At 41.4% G+C, this 26,718-nt stretch overlaps 1 protein-coding gene across 1 annotated transcript in view; it reads right to left on the bottom strand.

Annotated features, from left to right (window-relative positions):
- Positions 1–1,342: 1,342 nt before the first annotated feature.
- LOC120032168 (anoctamin-4-like) overlaps positions 1,343–26,718 on the bottom strand; it is a 44,842-nt gene continuing 19,466 nt past the window's right edge. The window contains exons 4-29 of the mRNA XM_038978139.1: positions 25,665–25,859; positions 25,263–25,399; positions 24,787–24,939; positions 23,839–23,939; positions 23,384–23,428; positions 23,143–23,274; positions 22,691–22,797; positions 22,294–22,349; positions 21,830–21,951; positions 21,437–21,571; positions 21,036–21,132; positions 20,345–20,405; positions 15,452–15,534; positions 14,127–14,267; positions 13,676–13,840; positions 9,042–9,078; positions 8,725–8,836; positions 8,561–8,618; positions 7,924–8,021; positions 7,679–7,821; positions 3,578–3,730; positions 3,115–3,262; positions 2,860–2,979; positions 2,653–2,761; positions 2,346–2,549; positions 1,343–1,987 (exon numbers count right to left, since the gene is read on the bottom strand). Of these exons, the coding sequence (XP_038834067.1) occupies positions 2,358–2,549; positions 2,653–2,761; positions 2,860–2,979; positions 3,115–3,262; positions 3,578–3,730; positions 7,679–7,821; positions 7,924–8,021; positions 8,561–8,618; positions 8,725–8,836; positions 9,042–9,078; positions 13,676–13,840; positions 14,127–14,267; positions 15,452–15,534; positions 20,345–20,405; positions 21,036–21,132; positions 21,437–21,571; positions 21,830–21,951; positions 22,294–22,349; positions 22,691–22,797; positions 23,143–23,274; positions 23,384–23,428; positions 23,839–23,939; positions 24,787–24,939; positions 25,263–25,399; positions 25,665–25,859 (2,900 nt within the window). The 3' untranslated portion in view covers positions 1,343–1,987; positions 2,346–2,357. The remainder of the gene's footprint in view (positions 1,988–2,345; positions 2,550–2,652; positions 2,762–2,859; positions 2,980–3,114; positions 3,263–3,577; positions 3,731–7,678; positions 7,822–7,923; positions 8,022–8,560; positions 8,619–8,724; positions 8,837–9,041; positions 9,079–13,675; positions 13,841–14,126; positions 14,268–15,451; positions 15,535–20,344; positions 20,406–21,035; positions 21,133–21,436; positions 21,572–21,829; positions 21,952–22,293; positions 22,350–22,690; positions 22,798–23,142; positions 23,275–23,383; positions 23,429–23,838; positions 23,940–24,786; positions 24,940–25,262; positions 25,400–25,664; positions 25,860–26,718) is intronic.

Below are 26,718 nucleotides of genomic sequence, written 5' to 3'. Positions count from 1 at the left end.
CAGCTTCCAGCTCCACATGTAACAGTTCCAGTCAAGGTCAGACAGTTAGACTAAGAAGGGATACTCTATGTAACCTCAGAATGGCTTTATAATGCTAACACAATATGACCATAGACAACATACTGTAAAAGTGGTTTTCATATAACATACAGAATGGTTTGGAACTTCCCAGTGGCATTACAAAGCCATTTTCTCAGGCTTCCAGGGTCAAGACAGTTGCAAGATGGTTGTGATTCTGTTGTCAAGACAATCAACTTCCAACCAAAATGCTGTCTCTCTTCAATGACATTCAGCCAAGACATTTCCCCCCAACATCTATTGTGTATTTTGGGCTCAAACAGGAACATCCAATTTCTGCTTGAATCCAGCCCTGTGGTTGCTGCTGAAAAAGCCCTTTCAGTGTGCTCTGTGTGCCAACATGACCTTGACTGGCCACTTCAGCCATCTTCTTGTTTTGTCTTATTAGACCCCTGAACCTCAATCATGAATAGGAGCTGTCACAGTTTTAAATGACATCTTATCCTCAATGTAACTGTTACCTATCACACAAAGGGATAACAAGCTAGTTCACCTTGATAGGCTGTTGTAGCGCCAGATGTGTGAAACAAGTCTGACAATTCCTACGGATATGAAAGAAAGCGGTCGATATTGAGGCGGTGCTTGGGGAACAAACTGTTGCCCTTGGCAAAATGTGTATTAATATTATATAGACATGTAGACACTGAGAATTATATAAACGTACAGGAGAAAGCTGCCAAGCTTTAAGTATTTGACAGATATTTTATACCAATAATGGTGTAAACCAAACAAGAATTCCTCCAGGAGCACAAAAACACTCTACAATGTCCCCTCCATCATTGTATTTCCCCTAAAATAAACATAAATGAAGATATTTCTCATCTTAAAAGTATCAGAACATGACTGTGTTTATCTTTGGACACCTGACAAAAAATGTGAGAACTAACTGTACACCTACCTATTCCCTTCTCTCTCTCATTGTTTTGAGGCCTGTGGCTGCATCAGAAGATAGGTGTATTGGCGCCCCTTGGTGGCCAAGTAGGGAAATGCAGAGAGGAATCAGGTGTTACCACACTAGACACTAGAGGCAGACAGTAGCTGCAGTTACAGTTACTTGGTGGGCAGCCTCTAAACGTGCTGGAGGAGACATCAGTGTTTGTGATGTATACTGTGTTCTGACAACCTGACCTACCCGCTAAGGACGTGCTAACCTCCATGTAGATTCTCATAGTGGCACATTCTGTCAGATGGAAACATGTTGAGACGGTTTTAAAATGACATCAAAGTGCACATGGGACAATTACAAAACCGGTTTGTAATAAATATGAATTTTTATTAGTCTTGTTATTAGTATCCATTGTAAAGGAAGGCATTGGATGTTTGAGCAGTCTGTGTCCACTAACACAGATCTGATGGAACATCGTTTCAAAATAACATCTTATTGCAGCACACAATGTAAGCAGAGAACATGGCCGAAGGTTCACAACCTTGTGAAAGCAATTGATCATGATTTCTCATGAGTTTTGTCCTCAAAATAAAAAGGCTAGGATTGTAAACAGGGTTTGTCATTCAACTGCACGGATGACAGAATATTTTTTAAAGTTGTGACAATAGAAATGCAAAAGTTTGTTTTTTGTGTTTCTTTGAAATCTACATTCAGGTTTTGAAGAAATGTACAGTTGTGAGTCCAAAGTGGAAGGAGCAATCTGGAAAAAAGTAGTAAACCCATTGTCAAATGTTCCAATGTATGTCCTCTTTTTTTCCCCTCACCCACTGGCCTCTCGGATTCAGAATGAGGTACAGTACGTTTGAACACCATGGCGAGGAGCATGCTGACGGTCCTCTTGGGGGCGCTCACCTGGTCCAGTGGGAGACGCAGACAGGCAGGACAGTCCCTGGCGTGCATGCAGCCAGTTCTCTGTCATTCCCACACACAACGCCACCGAGCAAAAATGGACACCAGCATGACCTGTGGAGTCATAGAGAGAGCGTCAGTAGATGATCACAACAGTAGTGGAACTTCTAGACAACAGGAACAAAAGGAACATTACTTATTTCACTTCCTTGCACAACCTGGTCCCTTGTCGTCCCGTGCTTCAATTGGCAAATCTTACTTCGATAGCTGATGTGTGTTGAGCGTTCAGGCATAAAATGACAGCTGTGCTTCACCCAGATGAGTGGTGCTACACATTGGTCATGCAGGCGCGTTATCCTTCCTATATATAAATCTAATTCCTATGCGCCACACTCTGCAGCCTGCAAACTGTTATAGATTGCCTGTCAGTATTCCGTGCTGGTCCCTTCAGTGCAGTGTAGTTATTTATCACCTGCTTGTGCATTCAGGGCAATGCGTTATGATGGGCCCTGTAATTCTTCTTCTTCTCGTTCTTCTCCTTCTGCAGTCTCTCTAGCTCGGCCTCGTACATCATCTCCTGGATCAGGTACTTCTCCCGCCGCATGCGGTCACGCAGGTCCTTGGGCAGGTCTGGGATCAGGTAGGCGATCAGGTTCTTGATGGTGAAAACCATGTGCTACAAAAGAACACAACACCAATAGTACAGAAATTACAGACTGTCATCTCGGCTGAATATTGTGTTACGGTTTTGTTGAATGGAATGAATTGTACAAACTAACCTCGAAGACTATGATGAAGGCCAGCCGTGCGGCCAGGACATGCCAGAACTGCAGCGTGTAGGAGTATGGTTCACCGGGCGAGTCCGGGGGCTCTCTGTAGTCACGGTACCTGGGGGGTCAAACACAGGGTCGAAAGGTCAAAGGTTATGACTTTTGTGTTCAAACAAGCACAACCATACCAAGACTCACTTTGGTCACCAAACCTACCTGCAGTACTTCACTGCTTCTCCAAACATATCCGATCCATCTGTCCTGGGCACCGAAGTGTTCTCAAAATCAGACACTCTGAACATCGATAGACTGGCATTTACATATCCCATCATGCACCTGGACAGGAAACAATAAAATGTCAGTGCTTTGACATTGTGATGCAGGACAATGCCGCTGCCCTCTATTACTAGCCATAATAATGTCAAAGGCAGACACTTTGCCTGTGTGGTCACTGTGGTCGGGCTCGCTCACCTCTCCCCGGCCCGGCCCTGCCCGGCACACGGGCCGTACTTGTATGCATAGACAAGGCGTGGGATGAAGTCAGAGGTGACAGCGATGACAAAGGCGTTGGTGATGACGGACAAGATACCGATGCCCTCCAGAATGCCGTACCAGATCCCTGGAGAGAAAATAAAATGATGTTCTTGCTCCGATGCAAATGATTTATTACAGTTCACCAGCAAGCAGCCTGTCAGGACTTCTTCAAAGAATACTTATAAAGGGGTATGAAAATGATTCCAAAAGTATAAAGCATAATAGACTGGCCGGCTAAAATCATCTGTCTGTGCTGAAACTAATGAAATAGGGTTCCATTGAGTGAAAATAGCTGAGGCACGGTGTTGGCGTAAAACAATTTAGTCTATATGGCATTTTTTGCATTCCTTTGAAAATGGCCCTACAGTAGGGGATTGTCAGACAGGAAGATGAGCCTAACCTATGTCTTTGGCTTGAGAGGGCAGGGGTCTCCGCCACTGGGTGACAAACTTGTAGGCGTCCAGGCGGATCTCGATGATGTTGTTGAGGAGGGCCAGGAGCGGGGCCAGGGGGAAAGCTGCCACAAATATGGTGGTGAAGCCAAACTGTAAGACTGAAACACACAAACACAGAGAGTAAAGCGTCACCAGTAGTCCTATTCAAAACCCCATTCAAAAACCCCATTACATTTTGTACAGATGGCCACCCCAAAGCCATATTCACTCAGAAAGGGCAATATGATTTGAGGTTATACCATTCAATGTCACAATTGTTACTGTATGTCAGTGCGTGTGGGCATTGCACAGGACAAAGTTAGCCATTAGATTTTGTGCTTCGTGAAGAGCCTCGCCAAGGAAGTCACAGACGGTAGTACATCGAGCGTAATTACAAATCAGCATTCAAAAAGCCTACAGAGACACCACATAATGGATCTATGCAGCATTATGGGTTGAAATAAACAGTGACACATGCATGTGGATATAGCTGCATGCTGTGTGCAACCACAGAATCCTAGCCTAAGCGTTGCACTGATCTGTCATTGTCATAAATGTCACGGTCATCTGGCATTGTCATACATAAATCTGTCTACACAAAACACATGTAGGAGAAATGCTTCAAGTAACCATTGTGTGATTAATACATGGCATGTGCCTGCTTTATGTACACCTCACATAATCATACTTAAAGGACAACTCCACCCCAAAAACTATCTTTTGGTATTTGTTAAATTAGTCCATTGTTGACATAGTTCCAAAATGTTTTGCTTGTCAGCACTCAAGTTTTCAAGATATGCAACTTTCAAAACACAGAAATCATCCCCGTATGATGCAAAACGCAGCATCATATAATGCAAAATGCATCAAACAGTGATGATTTCTGTATTTTGAAAGTTACGTATCTTGAAAACTTGAGTGCTGACAAGCAAAACATTTTGGGACTATGTCAACAATGGACTAATTAAATTAACACCAAAAGATAGTTTTGGGGCAGACTTTTCCTTCCATATACATGTGGAAAATCTATGTAGACATTAATGATTCACATTGCTGGTAAATAAATGTAAACATGATATATACAGTACATGGCATGTATATAATGGTTTACATGAGCAAACACAGTACGAATGCTAGTTTATGGTTGACCTCCAGCTCCCCAGGGTGGCAAAGAGGATAAATCAGTCATGTAGATCAACTTATTCTGGAATGTAACAACAGCAGGTTAGAGCCCTTACTGTCCAAACATGTTCCGGTTTTTATTCTACAGTTCTTAAATATTAGACTGTTTTAGAGGATTATAAAATAGTGAAATATTGAAATTGACATTTCAATAATGATCTCTCCTAGTTAGTCAAGTTGGCAGAGGCTGCATGCCGTTTTAGAGGATGTCATTCCTGTAAAGGTGAAGAGCTTACAGATTGATATGGACATTTCACATGGAGAATTGCATAGCATTATACTTCAGTTAACTATGCGATAACTTTTCAATAATGACATCATACACGGGTCATAACCACTCATTCTTACACCAGTGTTTACTTGGTAAATTACATTCCCGGGTCATTTGTAATACTGGTATAAATTGTTAGAAATTCTGTACTCTTATGACAGGTGTTTTTAGCCTTATGTGGGCCTTGTGACGTTTAATCTATGAACTGGCCACTTATTTAAGTAGGCTGTATTTCAGTCTGGAATCTCTCAGACAGAAAGGTCATTTCCACCACCCAGAAACTAGCTAGGTTAATCAACATCCTCTGAGGTGATCTATAGTCATCAATAGACTGTAGTCAGGTGTGTTATTGTCTTGGCAGCCTGGAGAAAAAGTTGCCACTAACACCAGCACTTTGCCCACTGCAGAACCACCCGCAGCCCCTCATAGGACACTGTTTTGCCAAGTGGAAATCTTTTTTCTATAGATGTAATTAGGTCCTAAGCTAATATTCATGGTCTTTCTCCTCTCCATGTGCAGTTTGCCTGGCAAAGCAGAATATGATGGCAAGGAGCGCAATAAACATATTTGGCACATGCATTCATGACCTAACTAGTAAACAACATTTTGTTCTACAGTACCTTTCATGTTCACTGCAAGCAATCAGGCAATCAGGGAAAAATGACAACGGAGTTGGTGTCCCACATCTGACCAATAGGTTCTCTCAACTTATTAACAATTTACATTACAGTATTCTTATTACTGTTTAATTATTATTGTAAGCAGTGTAAAAATAATTGTAATTTCTACACTGCACTTACTGTTAGCGTAACTAATGGTTACGTCTAGGGGTGCTGCTAGGGTTAGTTGTGCTGCTCTAAGTTGGAGTGTAACAATGAGTAATTAAAATACTTGTAACACTGTAGCACTGTACTCACAGGAATAATAACACTGTACTCACAGGAATAATTACACTGTACTCACAGGAATAATTACACTGTACTCACAGGAATAATTACACTGTACTCACAGGAATAATTACACTGTACTCACAGGAATAATAACACTGTACTCACAGGAATAATTACACTGTACTCACAGGAATAATAACACTGTACTCACAGGAATAATAACACTGTACTCACAGGAATAATAACACTGTACTCACAGGAATAATAACACTGTACTCACAGGAATAATTACACTGTACTCACAGGAATAATTACACAGTACTCACAGGAATAATAACACTGTACTCACAGGAATAATAACACTGTACTCACAGGAATAATTACACAGTACTCACAGGAATAATTACACTGTACTCACAGGAATAATAACACTGTACTCACAGGAATAATAACACTGTACTCACAGGAATAATAACACTGTACTCACAGGAATAATAACACTGTACTCACAGGAATAATAACACTGTACTCACAGGAATAATAACACTGTACTCACAGGAATAATAACACTGTACTCACAGGAATAATAACACTGTACTCACAGGAATAATTACACTGTACTCACAGGAATAATTACACAGTAATAAGAACCCTGTGTAAAGTGTTACCCAAATTGTATAAGGAAATGGTTCACCCAATTTACACATTGTTTTCCTTACGCTGTAAGAAGTCTAGAGACAAGGTTAGACATCAATCCATCCTTTGGTTTTATATACCTGGCCAGTGGCCACAATTTCCAAATGCTAACATTGTAGTATTTTTGTCCAAAAACCAATGTAACTCAATATCTCCAATATTAGCATGTTTAGCATTTCATGTCCAAATCATTCCAAAGTGTCTACAATTGAGCCATTTCTAGTCAAAGCGTGTGAACATAACAAACAGAACAGTATAAGCACCACTGATGGGAATGGGACAAACAGAAAGAACAGGATCTATCGATGACAACATCAACACATTTTTACACCCATCTTACACAGAGGAGTTAGCTATGTTTTCTGCACTTGTGTATTAACTGCATACAAGATGATGACTTGTGTATAACTGTATACAAGATGATGACGGCAATGATTCTCAGTGCTCTCAATGCAGAGCAGTGGCTTACTTGGTTGCTCACTCAGGTCTCACACAGGTCTATATGGCTCGAGCCACACTGATTTCTTCTGATTGGTCAATTGATTGATAGTGAGATAGAAATTATTTGCGGTTTAAAGTAACTGTCCAGTGTTCCAGATTTCTATGGAATATAACCTTTAATTAATTACAATACGAGATAAATATTTTTCCTTCCAAAAAAATGGTAATTAAGTATGTTAAAAAGCAGCTTTTCTGTATTAGAACGGTGTAGCCCAAAAACAGAAAGGTGTGGGTGTATACTGGTAAAAAAAAAAAATTATATGAGTAAACCACTGATTCGCCAGCTCCTCCTTCTCAAGAGGATGACATCATCCTCTATGTGGAAATAGCAAGCATTTTTTAAACAGTCTATTTGAGGTGTTTTTTTAAGTGTTTTTTTCTCCAATGTATGCTTTGGCCACAAATACGAGTATAGGATGAGTCAGCAACATTATTTGGGTATGAGTTAACAGAATATTAAGTTTTAAAAGTGAGATTTTCATTGGACAGTTGCTTTAAACGTGGGCTCAGTGTCAAAGGGCACATACTCATCTCCAGGTATTCGTCAAACAGTCCGTAGGCATTCATGGGCTGCAGGTTGTAGTCCCTCTCCCACTGCGGGAAGCTGGCCTTGGCGTTGGGGCCGTGCTCCTGCCTCAGCCTTCGCCGCGTCCACCAGTTCTGGATCAGCCTGACAAACAACCAATTATAAAGAGTCACAGGGGGTGACTGGTGGAGATGACACGCTAGGCCCTAGAGTTGCGTCTAATTGGCTAAGCCAGGCCATACTCACGGGTAGCCCAGCTCCATGAAGTTGTTCCAGGTCTGCTTGAGCACCATGATGATACCCATCTGCATGCAGAGATCTATCAAACAACCACTGGGATGGCACTGCACAGAAAGGGGAAACAGTGCCGACACTTTATTCAATCAACAACTCTTCAACTAACTATCCAGTAACCCTACACCCTAACCCTAATTTTCTGGTTCATAACACAGAGGTTAGAGTGAGAATACAGTGTTCCAAGCTACTTTCCACTTAATCTGGGACACCCAGAATGTTGGGTATTTGCGGCATAAACTCAATTCAGTTCTGGGCGGAAACGTGTTAGGAAATATACTAAAGAGACTAGTGAAGTCTCCACCCCTCTAAACTGAAACTCTCAGACAGTTTCTGGCAAGTTTACGGGACAAAATGTCCCTTCCACTTCCTAAATTTGAAAGATGCGAGCACCTGCGAAATTGTGATGTGATCAGCGATCAGAAAAATCTACGTACTGGAACAAAGTTCCTAATTCATTGTGGCATCCCACAGTCTGTCGACAGATGCTACATCCATTTATGTTACGTGCATCTGTCCACGAGAGTACTTTCCACTAGAAATGTTCAACGTTGAACACATTTGAAAAGCCTCATGAAAGTTCACTCACCTCTTCCAATTTCCAGCGGTTAATGAGGCGGATATAGGCTCCTGGCCGACCAGTGAACCTGACAAAGGTGGTCACATCATTTTACTAACTAATCTCTATGAAATATAGTGTGAAATATAGCCGTGTATTACAATTTACACCATGAAGTAGAGATGTTTCCTCACCTGCCCAGGAAAAAAGCTATGTAGAAGGTAGAGCTGTTGAGATTGACAAACTGAAACAGGAACATCTTCAGGGTGAAGCTGTTCTCCCACTCTGACTCAGTCCTTGGCTGCTCTGTGGATACAGAGCCAGAGGGAGAGACAGAGAAACAGAAAGAGGGAGAAAATAGAGAATAAGAGAGAAAGAAGAATAAAGAGAGGGAGACAGAAAGCGAGAGGGTGTGTATAAAATGACAGCCCCTGCATTATATTGACTGTAATTACCTCTGAGGATGGCATGTTACAGCATGATGACAGATGGAGGAACAGTTGTAGCTTACCTAAATTGGTGAGCAGAAGGGCAACTTTTTCATACAACTGAAAAAAACAAGGTGACCAGTTAATAGGGTTTGTTTTCCATGATTCTCTTGATTCTCATGCTGTTGTATCTAAAACACGATACGTCATGGCATTGAAGGGCGTTAGGATTCATTTTTATCAACATTTTGAGCGCAACTGTACTTAACTATATCAAAAAGCGCTACACGACATTAGGGTTTCACCACTGATAGACATTAATATACACTGAGTGTACAAAACATTAAGAACACCTTCCTAATATTGAGTTGCACCCCCCTTTGCCCAAGGAACAGCCTCAATTCAATTCAAGGCGTCGAAAGCGTTCCACAGGGATGCTGGCCCATGTTGACTCCAATGATTCCCTCATGAATTGCTGGTAGTGGATCTCTACTCCAAATAGCTTGTTCCATCTCATCCCACAGATGCTCAATTGGATTGAGATCTGGTGACTGGGCAGGCCACTGCAGTAAGCTGAATTAATTCATGTTCGTGGAACCATTTCTGGACAATCCTAGCCTTGTGTCATGGGGCATTATCCTGCTGTAAAAAATCTATTCGCAGGCGGATACACTGCTGCCATGAAGGGATGCACCTGATTGGCAATGATGTTCAGATATCCTGTGGCATTCAAATGTTGCTCCACTTTTATCAAGGGGCCTAATGTGTGCCATGAAAACACACCCCACACCATCGCACCACCACCACCAGCCTGCAATGTTGTTACACATCAGTGTGATACAGCAGGAACCAGGATTCATCAGACCAGGCAATGTTTTTCCAATTCTCCAGTGTCTTCGTTGCTTAGCCCACTGCAACCACAGTTGCTTGTTTTTAATGAAAGAAGTGGAACTCTGTAAGGTTGTCGGCTGCCATACCCTATTTGTGTCAAGGTACGACGAGTTGTGCATTCTTTTATGGGTTTTTGGGCACCAATGTTGTACTGGACTGTCAGTTGACTAACTGTAGCCCATCTGTTGCTCTGCACAATTTGTGTCAGCCTCCTTTGTCCCCTTTCATCAATGACCCGTTTTTAACCACTGGCCTGCTAGTGGCTGGATGTCCTTTGGGTGGAGCAGGTGTTCCTAATGTTGTGTACACTCAGTGTATGTGTATATTTATACAGTTGAAGTCGGAGGTTTACATACACTTAGGTTGGAGTCATTAAAACTCATTTTTCACCCACTCCACATTTCTTGTTAACAAACTATAGTTTTGGCAAGTCAGTTAGGACATCTACTGTGTGCATGACACAAGTCATTTTTCCAACAATTGTTTACAGACAGATTATTTAACTTATAATTCACTGTATCACAATTCCAGTGGGTCAGAAGTTTACATACACTAAGTTGACTGTGCCTTTAACTTCTTTGTGATAGAGGGCAGCATTTTCACTTTTGGATGAATAGCGTGCCCAAATTGAACGGCCTCCTACTCTGTCCCAGATGCTAATATATGCATATTATTATTACTATTGGATAGAAAACACTCTGAAGTTTCTAAAACTGTTTGAATGATGTCTGTGAGTATAACAGAACTCATATGGCAGGCAAAAACCTGAGAAAAAAATCCAAACAGGAAGTGAGAATTCTGAGACTGGTCGATGTTCAACTCATCGCCTATTCAATCCCCAGTAAGATATGGATCTGTTTGCACTTCCTACGCCTTCCACTAGATGTCAACAGTCTGTAGAATGAAGCTTATACTGTGTTGTGGGGCCGGATGAGAGGGGAATGAGTCAGTGGTCTGGCAGATTGCCAGATTGCGCATTCCACATGATATCGCCTTGCGCTCCATTACTTCTACAGACACGAAGGAATTCTCCGGTTGGAACGTTATTGGATATATATGATAACAACATCCTGAAGATTGATTCTCTACTTAGTTTGACCAGTTTATTCAACATGTAATATAACTTTTTGAAGTTTTCGTCCGAGTTCGCCTGCATCTGCGCGAGCGTTTGGACATGTGCACTAAACGTGCTAGCTACTTGGAGATAAGTAATGGACATTATCGAACAAAACAACGATTTATTGTGGAACTAGGATTACTGGGAGTGCATTCTGATGAAGATTATCAAAGGTAAGGGAATATTTATGATGTAATTTCGTATTTCTGTTGACTCCAACATGGCGGAGAAATGTTGTTATATCTGAGTGCCGTCTCAGATTATTGCATGGTGTGCTTTTTCCATAAAGTTTTTTGGAAATCTGACACTGCGGTTGCATTAAGAACAAGTGTATCTTTAATTCTATGTAAAACATGTATCTTTCATCAAAGTTTATGATGAGTATTTCTGTTATTTGACGTGGCTCTCTGCAATTTCTCCGGATATTTTGGAGGCATTTCTGAACATGGCGCCAATGTAAACCGAGATTTGTGGATATAAATATGCACATTATCGAACAACACATACATGTATTGTGTAACATGATGTCCTATGAGTGTCATCTGATGAAGATCATCAAAGGTTAGTGATTCATTTTAACTCTATTTCTGCTTTTTGTGACTCCTATCTTTGGCTGGGAAAATGGCTGTGTTTTTCTGTGGCTATGTACTGACCTAACATAATCGTTTGGTGTGCTTTCGCCGAAAAGCTAATTTGAAATTAGACATGTTGGCTGGATTCACAACATGTGTAGCTTTAATTTGGTATATTTCATGTGTGATTTAATGAAAGTTTGATTTTTATAGTATTTTATTTGAATTTGGCGCGCTGCATTTTCTCTGGCTTTTGGCCAAGTGAGACAGTAGCGTCCCGCCTAAATTCAGATTTTTGGATATAATATGAACTTTACCGAACAAAACATACATGTATTGTGTAACATGAAGTCCTATGAGTGTCATCTGATGAAGATCATCAAAGGTTAGTGATTCATTTTAACTCTATTTCTGCTTTTTGTTACTCCTCTCTTTAGCTGGAAAAATGGCTGTGTTTTTCTGTGGCTATGTACTGAGCTAACATAATCGCAAGGTGTGCTTTCGCCGTAAATCCTTTTTGAAATCAGACACTTTGGCTGGATTAACGAGAAGTTTATCTTTAAAATGGTGTATAATACTTGTATGTTTGAGGAATTTTAATTATGAGATTTCTGTTGTTTTGAATTTGGCGCCCTGCAATTTCACTGGCTGTCGCTAGCGTCCCACATATCCCAGAGAAGTTAAACAGCTTGGAAAATTCCAGAAAAGGATGCCATGGCTTTAGAAGCTTCTGATAGGCAAATTTACATAATTTGAGTCAATTGGAGGTGTACCTGGGGATGTATTTGAAGGCCTACCTTCACACTCAGTGCCTCTTTGCTTGACATCATGGGAAAATCAAAAGAAATAAGCCAAGACCTCAGAAAGAAAATTGTAGACCTCCACAAGTCTGGTTCATCCTTGGGAGCAATTTCCAAACGCCTGAAGGTACCACGTTCATCTGTACAAACAATAGTACGCAAGTATAAACACCATGGGACCACGCAGCCGTCATACCGCTCAGGAAGGAGACGTGTTCTGTCTCCTAGAGATGAACGTACTTTGGTGCGAAAAGTGCAAATCAATCCCAGAACAACAGCAAAGGACCTTGTGAAGATGCTGGAGGAAACAGGTACAAAAGTATCTGTATCCACAGTAAAACGAGTCCTATATTGACATAACCTGAAAGGCCGCTCAGCAAGGAAGAAGCCACTGCTCCAAAACCGCCATAAAAAGCCAGACTACGGTTTGAAACTGCACATGGGGACAAAGATCGTACTTTTTGGAGAAATGTCCTCTGGTCTGATGAAACAAAAATGGAACTGTTTGGCCATAATGACCATTGTTATGTTTCGAGGAAAAAGGGGGAGGCTTGCAAGCCGAAGAACACCATCCCAACCATGAAGCACGGGGGGTGGCAGCATCATATTGTGGGGGTGCATTGCTGCAGGAGGGACTGGTGCACTTCACAAAATAGATGGCATCATAAGGCAGGAAAATTATGTAGATATATTGAAGCAACTTCTCAAGACATCAGTCAGGAAGTTAAAGCTTGGTCGCAAATGGGTCTTCCAAATGGACAATGACCCCAAGCATACTTCCAAAGTTGTGGCAAAATGGCTTAAGGACAACAAAGTCAAGGTATTGGAGTGGCCATCACAAAGCCCTGACCTCAATCCAATAGTAAATTTGTGGGCAGAACTGAAAAAGCGTGTGCGAGCAAGGAGGCCTACAAACCTGACTCAGTTACACCAGCTCTGTCAGGAGGAATGGGCCAAAATTCACCCAACTTATTGTGGGAAGCTTGTGGAAGGCTACCCGAAATGTTTGACCCAAGTTAAACAATTTAAAGGCAATGCTACCAAATACTTATTGAGTGTATGTAAACTTCTGACCCACTGGGAATGTGATGAAAGAAATAAAAGCTGAAATAAATAATTCTCTATACTATTATTCTGACATTTCACACTCTTAAAATGAAGTGGTGAACCAAACTAACCTAAGACAGGGAAATTTTACTAGGATTAAATGTCATGAATTTTGAAAAACTGAGTTTAAATGTATTTGGCTAAGGCGTATGTAAACTTCCGACTTCAACTGTATATATGCCACTTTTTCATCTCATAATCCTAAATGCAATTCTAAACAAAGCCCTTACCACATTGAGGAGCATGATGATGCAGAAGTTGATGCACACGGCTGTGCCGGTGGTGGCCACCTGAGAGTTATTCCTGATGAGAGCCCAGCCGAAGGCGGCAAAAGTGCTGACTGTGATCACACGGTAAATCACGATGCCGAAGACGGCAGCGATCACCACCAGGATCTGAGTATGTCAATAAAACATTATGGTCAGACACACCGATAGCAACAAGGCAAATCTGATTGATAGCTCACTGGTTTGAGTTGGCTTGCTTGCAACATCACAGTTATGGGTTTGATTCCTGCATGGGCCATTTACTAAAGATTTTAATGAATTCAAACAAAAACCAGTGGGAAACTGGTTTGACAAGCAGCAAGCATGAGGCAACATGCAAACCATTTTAATGAATTTGTCCCTACTCAAATTAATTTATTATTAAATATTCACCCTACCTACTCCAGGGACTTACCATAAAGAAGATTCCAGAAGCTGAGACGATGAGTCTGCTGTACTTGTCTGTAAAGGCCTGGTACGGCTCAGGCTTTCCAGATATGGGGTTCATCCTCTCCTTTTTGGAATATTTGGCCTCAAACTGGGGACGGATTTCCTCCTGCAGCACACAGAAAGTTGGCTGAGCCACAAACGCTCCCAGAATGTTCTGCAAACGTCTGCAAAATGTTCTAGGAAAGTGATCATGACACATCTCCTTGGCTTTCTTCAAACAGCTGTAGAACACATAACTGTGGGTATTTCAAGAACACAGCAAAGTGTTCATAACCAAGGTTGAATATATTCCTGGTATTTTACAAATGTTCCATCCCGAGAATCAAATCACTTTTCTCCCGGGTAACCTGGTATTTCCCGCCAAAACTGGAAGTGTCATTCTAAAGTGTTTAATTTTTTGAGTGTGGACTGTATTATATGGACATCGCTCAAACCATGAAGTTGGGAGAGAAACTGTTATGCTGTGCAGGACATGCGGCCTACAAAGTTACAATTAAAGGCAAGTGAATTAGATTTTTTAAAATGTAGTAAGGCCTATTTTACATGAATTAGTAGACTTACACCTATATATACATACACCTTTCATAATTTCCCATAATGTTGTGCGACGTGTGTATTAGCGTATCTCCTCGCCTCGGTAAGATTTAGATATGTGCAAAACTGGCAAACACATTTGGAAGGAAAATAAGTGGGCAGAATGTATATATTTTTGTTATTCAATTAAAACCCACATTTTAGAAAGGGGATGTTTATAAAAAAATATTACATCAATGTACCTCAACATTAAAAATACAAAAATACAAAATTCTGTGCTCCATACTGAGACGGGCTGTCTGTCCCCAACGTGAGCGGTGATGATTGATCATGCAGATATGCGATAGCAGAAGGAAGGCTGTAGCCTAGAGAAGATTTAGACATGGCATATCATTTAACAGTTCTATTTCGCATCATGCTGTTCATAGAACTCATTTACCGGTTTCTTGTTGTTATTTATCCTGAGAAAAGGGATTGGCTTTGGGTGGAAAATCTCAGTAACCCAGTTCCTGCTTATCAACCCTAGTCATAACCCGAGTGGGAATCTCAAGGCAATGCTCCCTCTTGTAATATTTTGTATATTTCAGCAAAGTGGAATGTCCCTAGGACCTTCATGGCATGATTGTTAAAATCTTATAAGAAATGTTTTTTTTGTTTTTTTAAATCTGAAAAGATCTTCTTACAATACAAACACATGTTATGCCTGGGAGATTATTTCTAATTTGATGATGCTGATCATAATGAAAGTATATTTACCTCCTCTTCCTCCCAGTCAATTAGGTCCCAGTCATATGCAAGGACCGCTCGCCGCCTCTTCCAGAACTCGAGAAACACGGTTGCTAAAATACACAACTAGGTTAGTGTTTGAGGGTTGTTAGGGCTTGGTGAGTATGTGTCATATTGAATGTGGGACAAATATGTACACTTGTGTTCAAGCTATAAAACAATGTTGGCAATTACAAACAGAATAATTTAAATTCAACCATCTCTTGCATTGCTGCCAAAAACAGGAACCATTTAAATTCAACCATCGCTTTCTTAGTTGAAGGAAGGTTGTTTTGCATGACTCAAAATGATTCAATTATCACTTCAAGTAGTTCTCCACATTCAGATTGTAAGGTTCTGTATTTATTTTCTTAGTCAACCTTGTGTTCTGTTTCGTTGTGTTATTGAACGTAGCCCTGTTTCTTTGTGTTCTTGAACGTAGCCCTGTCTTTCATTTTTGTTCATTGATTTCACCTGTGTTAGTTACTCACTCGGTCTCATCAGCTCCTTATTTAGTTCAGTTCATTCTGTTTGTGGCTTTACTAAGCCTTTTCCTAGCTTTTTTTGTGAGAACCAGTTATAGCCTTCAGTCCTAGTTTTTATTCACCTGCCTGTTTGCCTTTCATACCTGTGTATGACCATTGCCTGCCTGTGACCACGATTCCTGCCTTCTGTAAAGGTGAAATAAACACCTGCTGCACTCTGCGAGTGAATCTACACCTTTTTCTTCCTGAGTATTCATTACACAGATAATACAATTATTTTGCAGCACAGTTGTTGGGTGCCAGGATTCATACTATTACTTCAGTTCACTATTTTAGCTATTTAGGACAGACACTGTGCAATAGGTAATTTCACCAACAAGCAACTGCTGCCTTTAAAGCACTGGAGAGAGAGGGTAGGTGCTCCTGAACAAAGTCCTTGGCAATGGGTAACCCATCCAAATCTGTTTACCAGTGTGTCACTTGACAATCAGAGCAATCTCTTTGCAGAGGCTGGACTAAGATCTGTTTAACTAGTAGCTCTGAATGGAAAGGCACATGTTTTAGTAGTTCAAGGCAGTTAGTTTCATGAGGCCGGCCAGTGACTAGCGGGCTCTTTTGGTGGAAAGGCACATGTTTCTGCAGAGATAGCAGCAGGGGAGCACACTTCAGAAGAATGTTAATGAAGCGATTTCAATGGGTATTCTACTGTAGGTGAATGCCAAGAAATAGTCAGTGTTGGACAACAGCAAGGCCCTGCAGCAAGATCCACTGCTCTCCAGACAAACCCAGGTAGGTTGAGTTTTATACTTATTTACAGGCAGTCCAACGATACTGTATGGCAGGGATCATCAACTAGATTCAGCCGCAGGACCATTTTTTTCTTGAGCGGATCGTCAGGGGATCAGAACATAATTTGTAGACTGCAAAAAGACGGTCCAAACAGATAATGTTTGACTAAAACATAATCATTCAAAACCTTGCTTGCATTAGTATATGATCACGTCGTGTCTCTCTATTATGCGTGGGAATACTTGAACAGATTCCTAAAATTAAAAAAACCTTATAGCTGATTAACTGTTCTTTTTTTAGTCTTTTCTGTCCAACAATAATAATCCCCCCCAACATTTTTTTTGCTCAGCAAACTTTGGTGGCCAAATAAATCCACCCGTGGGCCACATTCGGCCCACGGGCCACCAGTTGGGGTACCATGCTGTATTAAGTATCTTAGGACCTATGCAGTTATTTAGCCTCGATTAATCCCAAATGTATTTTAAAATGTTTTGCTTTATTGTCATAATTGTATAGCTGTGGTTCCACTGGTATGCACCTACATGATTATAAGTGTGTCTGGATAGTGTGTCAGATAAATGACTAAAATGTGAATATAATTGCACTACAGAAAATTCTTGCAATCTACCAGCTGAATGAGCACCGAATGCAGTTAGGTTGTTTATCACTTGTAGATTTTACATAATTTGCTCTAGCAACAACTGTTTAATGTTTTCAGCTGATCTACTTTATTGTATGCATTTGAGTGAAGCACAGTTCACGCAATAAATTTGACCTTTGAAGTACCGTACTTTGTAGCAAGGAGATAACATTGCCAATTTGTGACTGATTAAAGGCAGGGTTAGATAAAACAAATATTTTTGGTAGACATTGCACTCAAGAAAATTATGAATTGTGGAGATTTAGTGTAACAATGACCTGCATTTGACCACATTAACCTATACATGAGTCTCGCTAACACATTAGATAACACGTTAGATAACACATTAGGGAAGTGATCCGCGATAGGCGAAACGGCATCACTGGACACCCCACCCGCATTTGTTATTGTTATTGTTTTGAGGAAATGAGCATCCAGCATCGTGGTAAAAGTACATCGTTGTACATACTCTGCAGTTCTCTGGCGTGTGCAATGATATCAGAGGGAAAAACAATTCGCCGTTTGAAGTCACGTCTTTGTTGTTGTAATATCGCAAACGGATGTGGCAGTTTCACCGCTGGATTCCAGCTTTAAGTACACATGAAACCCACGTAAAGCCATCACAAACGACGTCCACTGATCAACACGTGACCATTCAAAACAGTAAACAGTATGACAAAATCATGACTCATGAAGTATGCAATCAGTAACCATAGCTACTAACTTACACTGAAGAAACATGCATACCCTACTGTCACAAACTCTTATGAAATAATTATGACAGCCTCTGTCAAGTCAAATGTTATCTAAAGCAATCTGTGGTTAATGTCTCCGTCTTGTCTAGATAGGCCCTGGTTCTGTGTAAAGGAGGTGATCGATGGGCCATCCCCAGAATGACAGCTTCTCTCTGGACCTTTCCCAGCCAGACATCTGGGTCTGGGACACAGAACCTAAGGCAATGGCGGGTGAGTGAATCACATACGTTGCGGTGACACACTCATATAAATCAAGTGCTATATTTCCAAGTGAAAATGGCCTAGAATGCACCTTGGAGTATTGCTCCATTGTTTGTGTTGGTTAATTCATTCTTCTTGGTTAAACTGAATTTAAATTGTTGACTTACAGTACAGTATTATATGTAGTGTAATGAATACCTGATCCAAAGTATGTTGAAGTTAAATCTCTCTCATAAATTGCTCACCATAAAAGATGAACGACAGGGACATTTCTGAGAGTGGTTTCCATTAGCCCTGAAGACAATGTCTGAATTTGCAGTGCAATCAATAATTGAAAAACGAAGAACTTCAGCTATTTTAATATGAGTCAGTCTGGCAGCGCACTCACCGCCTGAGATTTGGAAGTCACCAAGCTCTCTGAGAAGAATAGAAGATACATTACACAACTTGTATTTCTTATTTGAACTATCTGGAAAATAGAGAGGACTGGTAGTATGGATTAGTGTTTGGGCAGTTTACAGTCCGGTATCTACAGTGTATTAAAGCCATAGTTCATGCCTATTGTTCAATTGTGTACATTTCTGGAAAACAGATGGAAGAGGACTGGTGTGGAAGAGTAAATTAGATTTTTAATCTTATATGACCTGTTACACAGGTCATCCTGTTCCTCGTCTTGTCTTTCAGGTTGTTCTGTTCCCTGATATGTAATATAATCAGTCTGTTTTAGAACTGTTTCTAAACTGCCCTGTTCTAATTTCCTGTCAATCTTTCATGGTTCTTGTTATCCAAGGATGTGTGGGGGAGTGGCGATGTCCTTGATATGATTGGTCTTTCTCAAGGTCTACTATCTGTGGTGATACGCAGAAGTACCGGACTCATTTGAAGGGCATGTGAAACACCCCATCCATCCTTGGTCTGTATAAAATGTCTGTGGAGAACAAATAGCGAGTCAAATTGGTTTTCCCTTGCATGCATACTCGTAATAAAGCTTTTTTTACATTGAGATTGGACTGCCTTTGAGTGGTTTTTCCACCACACTGGTTACAGTCTACAGCTTCTGTATGGTTACTTTGCTATATGTTGCAAAATGCTTGGCCCTGGCCATTAGGAGCTCTTGTCCACATGTGCTAGGACTAATCTGGGTCCATTTCCCCAGGGACATTTTGGATAAACTGTAGACATGTGATCATCCCTTCCTCCACATCAGTCTACCAGCTTTGCTCTCTTCCTTTATTTCACTCACTCTTTCTCTCCCTAACTCTTTTTCCCCACCTGTCTTCTCACACAGCCGCCCAGGTCTTCATTTGGCTAGCGCTTCTGTTGGCCTTTGGCCTGCAGTTCTACCTAGCTGTGTTCTGCCTGCTGAAGTGCTGGAGTTTTGACACGAGGCTAAATCAGGCTCTTAAAAACCTGCCCTCTACAGGGAAGCTCCTCACAACAGGTAGGCCTATTCCAGGGATGTTGCCTTGACACAGTGTAGTGATCCATGAACTGACCAAGGCAAATATGTAGTTTGACAAAAACTTTCGTTTTTGTTTTATCAAATCCACTGAACACTTTCGATCTCACTATATTCTGAAATCAAAAGTTAAGCAGGTTGAAATGCGACCTTTCATTTGACTAAACAGGAGGCAATGTTAATAACACATGTATTCTATATGTTTCAGTCCCTTCCTCCATCATTCAACTTCCAGAGGACTTGAAGAGTGTGAAACCACCGGCTTACTGTCGTTATGAAGTAGTGGCTGAATCCTCCCTGCCTAGACCCTGCTGCTATGACGATGAGGAGGCTGGGCCCTGCACTAACTCTCCCTATACACCTTTTGCCTGGGATCTTGTGCAATGCTGAGGAGGACCCTGTAACACTTCACTGTAAATACTGTAACTTAAATATAGTGTGCATGGAATACTGACCCATTAAACTGTTGAGTGAGTTAATTCTTAAACTTTTTTACAATAAAATGAGATTTGTTTTAAATTGAACCTATAATATTTATACTAAATGATAACTCACCCCACACAGCCATGAATACAGCAAAGAAAACTGTTGCTCCGTTGTCAAAAAGATGGGTGACCTAAAGCCAAGAAACAGAGCAATTGCTTAGAGAAATGATTTCAGAAAACATGAATTCAGTACAAACACACACAGTAGTCACATTTGTATATAAAGATTACAAAGGAGGGCTGTTCGTTAGACATTTTCCAGAGCAAGCTCAAAAAGTAGTCCCGTGTAGCTCAGTTGGTAGAGCATGACGTTTGAAACGCCAGGGTTGTGGGTTCGTTTCCCATGAGGGACCAGTATGAAAATTTATGCATTCACTACTGCAAGTCGCTCTGGATAAGAGCGTCTGCTAAATGACAAAAATCTAAAGTAAAAAGATTACCTTGCTAAATGTGTTATACTTATGTTACTGTGGCATAGCTCTGGAGTAAATGTTTGTCAAAAAAATGGCAATATTTTTCTAAAAAGTATAGGACAAAATCCCTGTTCCTGGAGAGCTGCAGTGTACGCAGGCTTTTGTTTCAGCCCAGCTCTAACGCAAAATAGCTACGGTCTATTTTTATGACCATCATTAGTTAATCATTTGAATCACACCCAGTGGCTCTCCAGGATCAGAATTAGCCACAACTGCCCTGATGTTTGTCAGCAGTGCTCAGTCTGGGGCAAACGTTTAACATACTCTACATGGTAGTACGGAAGTCACCTTGGCATAGATGCAGCTGTCTGAGAGTCTCAGGTAGGGGCAGTACTCGTCACATATGGGGCACATGATGATGTCAGTGGCCTGGCAGATTTCTTTACTGGAGAATCACAGACAACTTTTAGCCTGGTTCCATTCACTCATCAATTCTTAATGCATTTATCAGCCTGTGTCAGTGCTGCCACACGACTAAGGCATTGATAGCATTGGTAATAGACTTCTACCAGACTAAGGCCAAATTTACACTAAATTGTAAAGCATGCGTCTGTTTGGTATTTTTTCTAGTGGAAGAACACAAGACCAAACATAGTGAAGGATAAAATATGTATAAAATACTAAGGTAAAAACAATGAGGTAAAACCTAATTGAAGAAGACCAATGAGTATTAGGTGAGCTCACATTACCTGACCTGGCAGTGGTCTAGGGTGAACCAGCCGTAGAGGAAGACCATGAGCCCAACCAGCGCCGCAGGGAACAGCATCCCAGTGTACCAACCCAGCCAGGCAAAATAGAGACCAATTTTCTCACCGAAGTACCGCCTGACAACACCGCCAGGAGACAAACGCCAACAAACAGGTCATTATGTACCACCATTGCAATGATGTTGTGGCTTCATACGATTTTTAATGATCTAGTAAATTCACTCGTTCATTGATTAATTCATGTGGCTTTAATACATGTGGCTGGTGAAGTTGTATTGCTTGCAGGATCTAGGGACAACCTGCAAGGTGCAGATAATACATTGTATTAGACCTGTGATGTCCATATAGAGCAGGAGTGTTAACACAGTGTTGTACCTTATGAGGTCCAGTGGCTGGTACTTGTACCACACACCCCACCAGGCCCAGCATTCATACAGCAAGTGTCTGTGGTTCTCTGCCCCATGCGTCCGGATGGAGTTCTTACTTCTGTAGCTCCCCTGTTCACACACACACACACGTAATGTACCATCATAACTACAGATGTAGGATCTTAATTTGATCACTCTTTTGTTGCTGACAGGAAATGCAAACTTGTAGTGTATTTGAGTTTTAAAAATGCTTCAAAATGTGTCATTTCCACTTTGAAATATCAGACTTGATTTGCCCTAACGAAAAATGTATCAACCCCTACAAAAATGTCAATTAATTATAAACCACATAATAATTCACATTCCTGGTTGCCGCAGGATTATTTTCCTGCTGTAGCGAACTGGCTCAAATGAAGATCCGACAAGTGATATTTCTCTTCCAAGCCAATGTGTGAAGTGTCAGTGCATTACCTCATGAAGGGGAAAAGCTGCCTCGTATGAACTATTGCTCAAAAGACGATTCAGCCCTGGAGCATAAACAAGAACATGAAGACACCGTCAAACCCTCTACACACCAGAGACATGCTGTATCTCAAACGTGGAACACATCTAGCAGTGGACTTGTACTACTTGGAGAGGCGCCAGGTAGCCTAGCGGTTAGTAGCATTGGGCCAGTAACTGAAAGGTTGCTGATTCAAATCCCTGAGCCGATTAGGTGAAAATCTATCAATGTATCCTTGAGCAAGGCACTTAACCATAATTGCTCCTGCAAGTCTCTCTGGATAAGAGCGTCTGCTAAATGACTACAATGTAAATGTATTAACCAGAGGCCATTTGTAACTGTGTTAGATGATGATGACAATCTCACCCATTTTGTCTTTGCCCTCCTCATATTTGACCCTTTGCAAGATATGATGGACGATGCGACTCCTGGTAGCGTTGTTGAAGAACGTGTCTTTGTTGTGAATGGTGAAACTGTAACATAATATAGATACAGAAAAGGATCCTAGATCATATTTCTTCTAGATCGTTCCATTTATTGAGCTTTTGAAAAGCACACCATTTTGGCCTGATGTCATCTAAGTGCATTCTATATCATTTTGCCTCGACGGGTGCTTGTGAGCCCCCCAAAAAGGGCCCTAAAATTGGACCACACCCACAAGGAAATTTTGTTCATTTGTTTACATTGCAAAAATGTGGTACCCTAAAACTAAGAATTGTGGTTTAAAGATGGAAGACATTGATTCATCTTCACCTTTGTGTTAGCAAGGAAAAAACATATACCAACCTGGTGGTGGACACACACACACACTCACTCACTGATGTATTCTGGAGCGACTGAAGGGGGCGGTAAAGCTTTCATTCTCCTCCAGGTCAGGAAGGGTGTTGTTGTCAAACTTCATGGGTTTGCGAGGCAGCCATCCTCGAAATCTGTTGATTCTCTTCTCCATCCTGGATGGTGACAGAAAGCCCCCCAAAAATCACACATCACACACAGCCAGAGACCATTAACATTAGGGTTGTGCCCCAAAATTCAATCAATAAATCAATTAGCACTCACCTACTCATGAACTTGTACCGTCGATGCATGTAATAGATTTTCCTTCTGAAAACCCCCACAACATTATCAACTATTAAACTATTAAAAATCTCAGTGCATTAATGCATTGCAGTGGCCTGGGCGGTCTAGCAGTCTAGGTCACTTATGCCTCGGGAACACATGTACCGGTGCTCGCATGTGTTAGAATCTGACCCCTATAGAGCCCTCTCACCATTCTATCTTATAAAAGTGCATTGCAAATAACTGTAGATTCATAGTATGAGAGAGAGACAGAGATTGAGAGAGAGTGAGAGAGCGAGACAGAGAGAGAGAGAGAGAGAGAGACAGATTGAGAGAGTCAGTGAGAGAGCGAGAGAGAGAGAGACAGGCAGTGTGTGTGGTGGGAACCTGTCTGTCGATGTGATTTATGTGTGTGAGTGTCTGGAACTACAGAGAATGTGTGTTCGTCTCCCCACCTGAACGGCATCCGAATGTTCATAAGCTCTGCGTAGCGACACAGCACCTCCCAGGGAGCATGCAGCTTCAGGAAGATCACATCACTGTTGCACACAGACAACTGTTGGAGGGGAAAAGACCCAGCATTAGAAGTATTATGTCCTGTTGATACTATTTCTTAGAAGAGTTTCTTAGCACATAAAAACATTTAAATAATATAAAATCTAATGTTTTAAATTAAAATGTTTCTATTCTAAATCATGTTGCCACACATGTATCCAGCTTCAGTAGAGAGGTTTATGGATTTCATAACTGGGCATAAAGAGGAGTTGAAATATTGATTTTCTTTTCTCTCTCATCATTTCCTGTGACATCAATTTCCTGTGACTGATCTCAGAACAGTTTACAGGCATTCGCTGTCATGGCCGCAGAAAAGTTTTTACTAGGATCTTTAAAAGATACCAAACTATGTGTGTTTGATTTCTTCAAAATCCCAGTAGCACAGTTATATAGTCAGTACTGCATTCTCTGATAATTTCCAGAAGAATTCTACCTTGCATCTTGTTGTCATCATAAGCAGTCTGACTAAAAGAAAATGCTACCCTCGCAGGACCTAAAAATAACAAAGCAAATGAAGCAAATGATGATGTTAAAAGAGAGAAGAAGAGGCATAGTCTCTTTGAATGCTCCACATGATGACCTTGATGTTACTGCGTCAGCACACTAGGCGTCAGCCACTCAGACACATGCAAAAGCACACACACTCAGACACACTCAGCACAATTGCTTCCCTGCTTCTTCTAAACAGGATTGAGGGTGAAACTTGCCATCAGCACATTTGCGTTGGTTTATGAGTGACAGGCAGAGCTTCAGTGACTACTGTAATACTGTCATACTATAATATACTGTTACTGTAATACTATGTTACTGTAATACTATAATATACTGTAATACTCAGTAGTACTCGCCTCCTTCTCCATCTGCAAGCCCTCGGCCCGGATGTTGCGCTCAAATATTTCCCTCTTCTCCGACTGCGGACCAGACTTCCTGTAAACCAGGATGTAGTCGATGTGGCACTTGCCATCGCTGAAGCACAAGCCACTGGACCTACTTCTCCCTACCTGAGGAGAGAAACAGAGGGAGGGAGTAACCACTATAAGGTTGTTTGGACCCAAAGTGACTTTAATATATTTTACCATTAGCACTGCTTAACATTTATAGAGGCGGTTGAGCTAAAGTGCTTTGCTCATAAGCATAATATCTAAATATGCCCTTCCAAGGGTTATATATCACACTACCGTAGTAAGAAACCAATGAGCTCACCCTAAGACGAAACGTCTTTACAGATCCCCCAAGGAGGATAAGAATAACACTTGACAGCAGCCAGCTTCAACCCACAATGACCATACATGCTTTATGGACACACCTGTAATTGACCTCTCACCTCTGGTGCCGGGTCAGTCCTGGTGTTGTCGTCCAGGATGCTACTGGTCCCGGGGTCAAGCAGGGTCGAGTCGCCATCTTTGGACGGAGTGCTCAGCCCCTCCAAACTCTCCATTAACAACTTCACATCCTTCAAAACTGGACAGAACATCAGCAGAAAACCCAGCGTCAGTTATCAAACCCTCAATATGTTGTTGATTCTGTGAACACCTAGATTACTTCCTAACTCACTTAATCTAACAAAAACATTTACTGAAGTGCATGACTACCACTCAGATTTCAACTTAACAAAAGTTTTTTTGTCTCATAAAAGTTGCTCTTTAAAAAGATGCTGCACAACAGTTACATTATGGTAATGTTATTTGGTTGAGGTACCCCTTGAAGGAGGTGCCAAATGGCTTACCGTGGGGTGGCACGTTGTCCTGTGTGCTGGGGGAATCAGGAGCCCCAGCCAAGGACACCTCCATTCTGACTAGCGACCTGTTGGGGGGGAAGGAGAAATCCGCAGCCTCAACCCCAGGGGCCGGGGACCGCAGAACTCTGCGTCTGTGGGGGCTCTGCCACTGGAGCTCAGCCCCATGTAGAGAGAAACTCACACCTGGAAGAGAGATACAGAGAGAGAGAGAGAGAGAGAAAGACCGAGTGAGAGAGAGAAAAAGAGACAGTGAGAGAGAGACAGTGAGAGCGAGACAGTGAGAGAGAAAGAGACAGTGTGAGAGAAAGAGACAGTGAGAGAGACAGTGAGAGCAAGACAGTGAGAGACAGTGAGAGAGACAGAGAGAAAGAGACAGTGTGAGAGAGAGAGACAGTGTGAGAGAGAGAGAGACAGTGAGAGAGAAAGAGACAGTGAGAGAGAAAGAGACAGTGTGAGAGAAAGAGACAGTGTGAGAGAAAGAGACAGTGTGAGAGAGACAGTGAGAGAGAGACAGTGAGAGAGAGACAGTGAGAGAGAGACAGTGAGAGAGAGACAGTGAGAGAGAAAGAGACAGTGTGAGAGAGAGAGAGACAGTGAGAGAGAGACAGTGAGAGAGAGACAGTGAGAGAGACAGAGACAGTGAGAGAGTCGGAGAAAGACAGTGAGAGACAGAGAGGAGAGGGAGAGAATTCATCATATAATCAACCATCAGTAAAGTCTGAGGCCCCACATTTAGTGGAAAACAGAGATGACAGAAAAGAGGGTGAAAGGTATTATTATCAGAGCTCAGTAAATAAAGTAAAATAAAACCCACATAGTTAAATAAAGGTTCAATAAAATAAAAATAACCTAACAGTAAGGGAGCTGGAACATTTACGTTGTAACGTTTGAGACCTTATCAAACCTTCAGGAGACATCCTCTGTTGTTTAGGAAATGGGAGATAGGTGAATCCAGAGCCTTATATAGTAGGGCTGGGAATTCCCAGGGAGTTCACGATACGATGTTATCATCTCGATACTTAGGTGCCGACATGATAATGAA

This window comes from Salvelinus namaycush, chromosome 38, assembly GCF_016432855.1.
Source record: "Salvelinus namaycush isolate Seneca chromosome 38, SaNama_1.0, whole genome shotgun sequence".
Taxonomy (NCBI): Eukaryota; Metazoa; Chordata; class Actinopteri; order Salmoniformes; family Salmonidae; genus Salvelinus; species Salvelinus namaycush.
This window is presented reverse-complemented; position numbering and strand designations above follow the sequence as displayed.